This window comes from Mytilus galloprovincialis, chromosome 5 (assembly GCF_965363235.1).
Source record: "Mytilus galloprovincialis chromosome 5, xbMytGall1.hap1.1, whole genome shotgun sequence".
Taxonomy (NCBI): Eukaryota; Metazoa; Mollusca; class Bivalvia; order Mytilida; family Mytilidae; genus Mytilus; species Mytilus galloprovincialis.
In genome coordinates, this window is record NC_134842.1 from 97,950,796 (window position 1) to 97,959,183 (window position 8,388).

At 30.6% G+C, this 8,388-nt stretch overlaps 1 protein-coding gene across 3 annotated transcripts in view; it reads left to right on the forward strand.

The window, feature by feature from the left end:
• Window positions 1-7,419, forward strand: part of LOC143076841 (uncharacterized) — a 176,985-nt gene extending 169,566 nt beyond the window's left edge. For all 3 annotated transcript variants that reach the window (XM_076252737.1, XM_076252735.1, XM_076252736.1), the window contains exons 2-4: window positions 903-1,067; window positions 3,706-3,759; window positions 4,327-7,419. In XM_076252737.1, coding sequence (XP_076108852.1) covers window positions 941-1,067; window positions 3,706-3,759; window positions 4,327-5,099 — 954 coding nt within the window. In that variant the 5' untranslated portion in view covers window positions 903-940 and the 3' untranslated portion in view covers window positions 5,100-7,419. The remainder of the gene's footprint in view (window positions 1-902; window positions 1,068-3,705; window positions 3,760-4,326) is intronic.
• Window positions 7,420-8,388: the final 969 nt, after the last annotated feature.

Consider the following 8,388-nt stretch of genomic DNA (forward strand, 5'->3'; position numbering starts at 1 on the left):
TTTGAAACCGAAGGGCAAGGAGAAGTCTTTTCCATGATGGGTCTATACCAGACTGTCTATGTGAAAATTTCTTATCACTAAGATCTGTAAATTTGCTTTCACAAATTTTTTGTTCTTTCCTCGCCAATATATATATATACAGTTAACTCTCGTTGTCTCGAACTCGCTCGAGCCAGATGCTATTTCCACGAGTGTTTACCTAAGATTATCTTTTATAGAATTTTTATAAATAATAAGTGATACTTTGTTAATGTTCATGAAAACGTATTAAAAATGTTCAAAAAACAATTAATTGTGATTTACACTAATGAGCTTGTGTCACGTATAAGGTAAGGATTATGACTTCCGTTGATGATCACCTCAAAAATACTCAATCAGTGTCTTTAATCTTGTTGTATTTTCTTTTGAAAAGAAAGAGTATAAATTTTCTAAAATCTCTTGTATCCTAGAATAAACAATTGTGTCAACTATAAACAACCTGAATAACGAAACTATCGATTGGAAATTACTCTCTCAGATAAAAGCCATAGAAAAAAATTGTGACTGAAACAATTGAATAGGTTAAAGTAATGTTATTATAATAATGAAAGACCATGACATACAAATACATCGATCGGATACCAGAATATCGATCCCCTTCCCATATTCACCCGGATTTATTTAGAGTTGTGTCCCTTGTTCTGTCAAACTTCTGGTTTTCGTTTGAGTCAAACTACATGTATGTGTATCTCAAAATATTTCTCTGGTCAGGCTGACTTCGAGAAAAAAAGAGAGTCGACTGTATATACATGTATGTCATGTGTGTTCAAAAATCTTAAACCAGCTAAAGCATGAAAATATGAAACTTAGATATAAACATTTTGTATATGTATATATAATTTGATCAATTAATGTTATTTCAGTTTGAACAGTTTACCTGCTTGCATTAACACCAATCACCATGACGTCTGAAGCTGCAATACACAAAAGAAATTTAGATAGTGCCATCCTGTTTATGCAACAAGAACATGCAGAAACATTAAAAGGCTTACACAAGGAAATAGAAAATCTTCAGAAAAAATGTTCAGGTAAAAGATAGGAAGAAAAAAAATTGATGTTTGGAATGAAATTTTTTATTATTGAGACATTAATCTGTCAATCCTGCAACTGACATAAAAATCAATAGTTTTCATCGATTGTTAGGCTCTAAAGGCTATAATTATGCCTTTATTTTTCTTGTTTGAAATGTTTACACTTGTAATTTCAGGGCAATACTAGCTGGCTATGCAGTATGGGCTTTGTTCATTGTTGAAGGCCATATGGCAATCTGAATCATATGAAACCTGATTTAAAAATAACTTGAATCGTTGTTTCCTTTGTCATGTTTGTGCTTAGTTTTTATCATGAAAATATCTTTATGTTTATAAAAGCTACTTAACTAAATGTTATAAATTGATACTTTTAAAAGTTAAATAGAAGAAAGAACCCTTATAGTCTGTCTTGCTTGAAAAATACAAATAAAACTGAAGACATATTTTTTGTTTACTATCTAATATGTTAATTTTTTTTTTTTTCTGAAACTTCGAGGCCAAACAGGTAAAAACTTTACCTTAATCAAGTTTTTTTGTATATGACTTAAAGTGGAACATTATGGTAAAATGCAGTTTGAGTTTCTATCAAAAACTAAGTAGTAAAAGCAAATCTGACTTTGGTAAAAATAAGAAAAATCAGACACATTATAAAAATAAGATGATTTGGTATGATTTCCAATGAGACAATTCAGCACCAGAGACCAAACGACATAGAACTTAGAAGTTAACATGTTTAACAGTGAGTCAAAACCATACCCCATATCAGCTATAATATGCCCAAAATGCCAAATACAAAAAAAAATCAAACAAAACTATGACTTATATATGAACAAAACAATTAAAAAAGATATGATACACAGCAACAAAATGACAACCACTGCTGCTTTTTTGAGTTATTGCCCTTAAAATGTAGGTTTTTAGGCAATTTGGTAATTTTTGGTTATATTTATTATTTTCAAAATTATTTACAATTATAGAAAAACAAAATGATGTAGACAAACTCTTAATACTGAAAATGATCAGAACAATAAGATCTTTAAATATAAAGTTGAGTATGGAAAATGGGAATATGTCAAAGGGACAACAAATTGACCAAAGTCAAAGAGCAGATAACAGCTCTTCGTGTTAACATGTCAGAAACTGTTGTTTCTCCCTGTTTACTGGAGGAATTATTGCCTTTGAAAGACATTTATAACTGAATTTTTCGACCTTTGCAGAAAATTAAATTAATTTAATACTAAGGGGTATTTATTGTAAATAGCAAGAATGTTTAGCAAAATAAGATCTATTAAATATAAAGTCAACATACACCTTCATGTAGCTGTAAGCAATCAGATAAGTGAATCAGTCCTTGTTATTTGATTGAAGATAAAAACTCTTCTAGCAGGCACCAGATAAAGGATGTACATGAAGTCAATAGATATAGTAGGATGTGGTATGAGTGCCAATGAGACAACTCTCCATCAAAGTCAGAATTTATAAAAGTAAACCATTATTGGTCAAGGAACAACCTTCAATAAGGAGCCTAGGCTCACACCGAACAGCAAGCTATAAAAGTATCCAAAAATTACAAGTGTAAAACCATTCAAACAGGAAAACAAATGATCTAATCTATATAAAAAACTAGAAACACTTATGAACTACATAAACAGACGACAACTGCTAAGCATCTATCAGGGTTTCCGCTGGCGGTCGCCATTTTCGCAATTTGCGAAAAAATAATAATTGTGGCGATAAAAATTTGTCATTTGCGAAAGAATTTGGCGAAAGAAATATATAAACCGATTTATTTTCCTCCATCTTGTTTATTTACTTTTTTTCGAGTTTCTCGGACTTTACCCGATCAGACAATACTCGGAATTCACCTTGACCTCATTAAGATTTAGACAGAAAATCAATAATCAGCTGATTGCATTTTATAGCTATTGACAACAAAGGATTAATTAATAAAGGCGTTGATTGAATTGTTTCACAAAATGATATGGTCAAATGGCTTCCGCTATAAATGTCACAAACAGAATTTATTAACATCTTTGCGACGCACATGTTTGAAGCAAACTTTTGACATCTCTCCCTTTAAAGATAGTTTTGAAAAGAAAGCTGTTGTTGTGACGAAAATTGTTCAAAAGCAAGAAAAATCTCTGATTTAAAACTTTAATTCTTTTATCCTTTGACTTTAATAAAGTCGTTTGAGTGACACATGCAAGTGTTTCAAGCATAGTTGTACGTCTCAACTTTTTCATTTACGATGGTCAAGAAAAGAAAACTGTCGTTATGAAAAAATCTATCCAAAAGGCTGGAAACAACCCCTCGAATGAGAGTAACCCTTCAATGTAATGACTACACATGAAATGAGGGATCAATTTCATGTGATAAAAGCTTTTGTTTTGTTGTAAAAATTACTTCTTAGTACAAAAGGGCACAACAGGAAAAATATATTTATGTTACTTGGCGAAAAAAATAATAAAGTGGCGAAAAATATATTGTTTTGGCGAAAGAGGTGGCGAAAAAAATAATTGACCCAGGGGAAACCCTGATCTATATAAAAAACAAGAATCAAGAACCACTTCTGAACCACATGTATTTCAATCCTATTTATACAAGTACAATGTTATACATTATTTCTTTATTTCAGAGTTAACGTTTCAGTTGAATATGCAAGGAATAGGAGCAGATTTTCTAGATCCAGGTAAATGATTAACATATGAATATCAAACACTGTTGTTGAAGTATCCATTGTGTATTGAGATTTTGTCTGTTTTGGAAATCAAGTTCAAGATGAAATCCTATAGAATTTTATGATCAGAGTTCAGGGAAAAAGTCTTTGAGTAACCTGAAAAAAAAACTAACAAGATGTATGAAATTTAAACGTTATATTTACAACAATGGACAGATGTCAAGCTTGTAATGATCTCATGTTTATAAGAATCAAACCGAAAAAAAATAATAGTGGGCCATGTGGGCCTTCAACATAAAATTTTCCAAATGCCTTATTTTATGTATTTAGAAAATGCTCAGAAATCAGAGGAAAAAAACTAATTATGAAAATTCATAACCAATACTTTTTTGCAACAACATGAGAAGGAGAATTTTATTTTAAGGTTAAGAATATTGAAGAGAAATCATTTATCTTGATATTTCATGTACAAGAATATTTATTTTTTATACAAGAGATATTTACAAAGCTGATTAAACAATATCATGAATGAAGACTTCTTTTTAGAAATATTTTAAATATTTTTTTTTATGATTTTAGGTTCAAATTCTAAATTGACTCAAGTAGAAGACAATCTCAAGATACAAACCCAAAAGTCAAAACAACTTGAGTCAGAAATTGAGAAGAAAGATAAGCATATTAAAGACTATGAGATCTCATATAAAAAACAAAAAATGAAGTTTTTAGACGAAAATCGTAAAACTTCTCAGGAAATGGATAGACTTAAAGCAGAAAATGAATCAAAAGCTAATCAAGTAGCCTATTTAACAAGTGAGCTTCATAAACTTAAAAAATTACAATTAGAACACAGTACTGAGAGAAAAGCATTTGTTGCCGAAGCTCATAAATCTGGGACCAAGGCTTATGTAGCAGAAGCTAGAATATTACCAATTCCGCCAAAAGAACCAGTGACATTAAAGATTAGAAGGGGTAATATAAGGCATGTTAAACCACAAACAAATAAGGAAGATCTAGAAAGGCATCCATTAAGAGTAAGCTCTGGAAGTTCAAGTACAAGGTCAGAATCACCAACCATAGAAAAGGCCAAACAGTTTTTACGACCAGAACGGGAGCCTTCAATAGAAGTAAAAGAACGGCATCCTCTTCCACCAATCAGATCCGCGCCGGGAGAAGAAAGAAGCCATTCAAAACATGTTTATTTTCAAAAGATGACGCCAGAAGCACATCAAACACGAGCAAAGACACACAAAGTCAAAAGGAAAGAACAAGAAGTTAAACTTCTGGCTGTTGACAAGGTTTCAGATCAGTGGGCTTCACGAGCTCAAGAGTCACACAGTTCAGAGTACAACTGATCTATAGTCCGTCCAATTTAATGTTTAAAAGTTTACAGCTTGTGTCATATTATTACAAACAAAATGGCTGTGTTCTGATTTTGATATGAATGTTTAAAAGTTGTTAAGAATCACTTGTTTTATTTGTCTATGTTTTATTTTCACAGAATGGTGCATTTTAATTGTGTTTATATTTTAAACATGTTAAACTTTGTAGAGAAACAAAAAATATCTTCTCAATGAGTTATGATACTGAAGTATTCATGGTTATATTTGTATTTTCAGTTAAGATCAAAAACAATAGTAACATCATCCAATAGGCATATCTTTACTATCATACAAATTCAATAAGATCTAAAGCAATGTAATTTGATATACGGATAAGTTTGTTTTGGCCTTCAAAATATTGAAATATATATATGAATGAAAATTTTGTACATAATTTGTATTTAAATTGAATGTGTTTGGCATATTCTTATAAGCACAAAACTCAGAAGGGTATAAAACAAGAAATTGAATACAAAGATTAGTGTTTTGGGATTATTTTTAACAGAAACCATTTTTTTATATTAATTTGTACATACTACTGAGTTAGTAGGTTACATACAAGTTGTGAGTGAGTCTGTCAAATTTACATAATGATCAATTTAAATAAATGTCTTGGTTTCCAAAAATATTCCCATGGCAATTTATTTTAAACAAAAATTGTAAAACACAATTATAACTGAAAATTATGTATGACAATAATTTAAGTTGTTCCAAGTAAAATTGAGAATTGAGTTGATGATGTTATTTGACCTTATGTGTGGCCTTGAAATCTATAAATTTTATGAAGATTGAAATTGCCAAATGGTAAATGTGTGTTCTAGTTGTCGTAAATAATGTGTTCGTAATCATTACAGTGTTGAAAGCCATATTGTAGCTTATCTGGTCCATAGGGGCTTATCACTTTAGCCCATCCATAAGGGCTTATCACTTTAGTCCATCTATAAGGGCTAATCACTTTAGCTGGTCCATAAGGGCTAATCAAGGTTTTTTGTAAGTTAAGTGCCAGTTTTTTGTAATGATGAATAATTGTATTTTTCAATAACACCAATTAATTAAAATTCAATACATGTAGGTCTAATTTTATGTATGCGACTATGTCTATGAAAAACCATGCATGAAAACAGAAAGCAGGTTAAAAATCAGACATGAATGGTTTTGAATTTTAAAGATATAAAGACAATTTTCGGTAGATGTATTCACATAAATATCTTAAGTCCAGAAAAATGCATCTAGATATTCCAGTATCAAATTCCGTCCTTTATTCTGTTTTAGTTTGTTTTGTGTCATTCTGTGATAAACTTTATTTTAAAGATTTAAGTATACATGTATTTACTTTTTCATTTTTTTTCATAATTTCTTCTCTGTGATGAAGGAAAATTAGCTTGTGTTTATACTTGTGTTTTGCTTCTAAGGGCTGTTCCAAAACAAATTGATTGGAGGGAGTAAAATGGCTGTTTTTAAATTAACCCCCTGCCCTGCATTAAGTACTGTGAACTGAATTTTTTCGTGGTTTCAAGAAAAGTTGCAGTTTCATGGATATTTACTTTCGTTGTTCTGATGAAGACTGTATACTTTCCTTTAGAAAATTTGTAATTCGTTTGAACCCAAGAAATCCACGAAAATTGGTATCCAATGAATATTAACGAATTCACAGTTTTTACTGATTTTATTTTTCATTTTTGTCCAGGCTTTATTTCTACATCACTAAAATAATCACCATACATCAAGTTTTAAATGCAATGCCTGACCCCCTGCATTCAACACATGTAGGAACAGCCCCTACATTAAACTGTAACCGAGCATGTCTGATATATGTCGAGTTTAAAGTTAGACATATAATTTCTTAAAATTATGTTTAAAGAAATGTTTCTGTTCATTAAGTCAAAATATAAATTCTGTCAATTTATACCTTAACTATTTCTTTTATTCAGACATTGTGCTTCTATTAAAATGTGATGTTAGGTGAAGACCAACTTCAACAATCATTTTATAAAATTTTTCATTTGAAGCATATCTGTATATAAAGTGACATATTGAAAGATGTTACAAAGATACTGCTGATGTTGTAAACATCAGTTTTAGATGAAACAAGAACTTTAATAGGAAATAATTCTGGAAATATTTTGAGTTTTAAAAAAAAAGCACAGAAAAAATAGAATTTTTTTATTTATTTGTTAAGTCTTGTTATATTTAATGAGTTGTGTAATTTGTGATACTTTTGTAATTTATGTGTTTTTTTATTAATACTATGGCACTTTACGAACAAAATCTAATAAAATATTATTTAAATAAATTTGTTTGTAATTTTAATGCATGTGTTGACAAAACTGTATTCAACCTGCTCTTACAAATTCAGAGCTGATTTTATCTAAAGAATGTAGTGCTATTTGGGATTTAATGAATGACACTTGATCTTTGATGTTAAACAAATTCAGTTTCGTTTTGTGACATCAGACATCCCATGGATTTCAGTATCTGAACAGTTTGACATCATTGGCCTGCTTTCAGTATACATATAAAAGATTATATGATTTCAATCGTAAAAATGTCATCTGTTTTCAGGGTATTGTAACACAATTGTGTTTCATATCATTAATTATCAAGGAGTATTAATTAGGAAATTTATTAAAAAGGAATTAAACTATTCAATAACAATCATGTACACTTTGGACACTTTTAAATAACGATCTGTTCAAATATTATAGACATACCATGTATACCCTGCAGCCAATAAATGACCATGTCTACTGTGAAATAACATGTATCCTTCAGGGTTAGACAATTAACCATAGACTAGAATTATTTAACATCCAGACGACTATGTAATCGGCCTACAGCTATTTGTATGGACCACTGGACTATATAAGATTCCTCAATGGACTACAAGGACAGAATTCGATTAGACCACAGTTCGATCAGGACAGATTGGTACCGGAGATTCCGCCAAGGTCTCCCCCTTCGTGGGTAGGCTTGAACCCATGTGCTTAATATCCGAAATACTCTAACAGGAACGAACAGTTATAACACTATACGATCACGTGCCCGTGTGAGATATTGAACATTCGAACTATTCAACTTTAAAGACAGCTTGTGAACATTCGAACATTTGAACTTTAGAATCTTTCTTGACTTTGTAATTACGTAATAAAATATATTTAATCATTATTGACTTCGTCACATAAGTCACGATTTGATGCCGTTTGACCACGATCGACTTGGATTGTCTAAAATAACGCGAAGGAATACAAAAGGTAAGAACTCA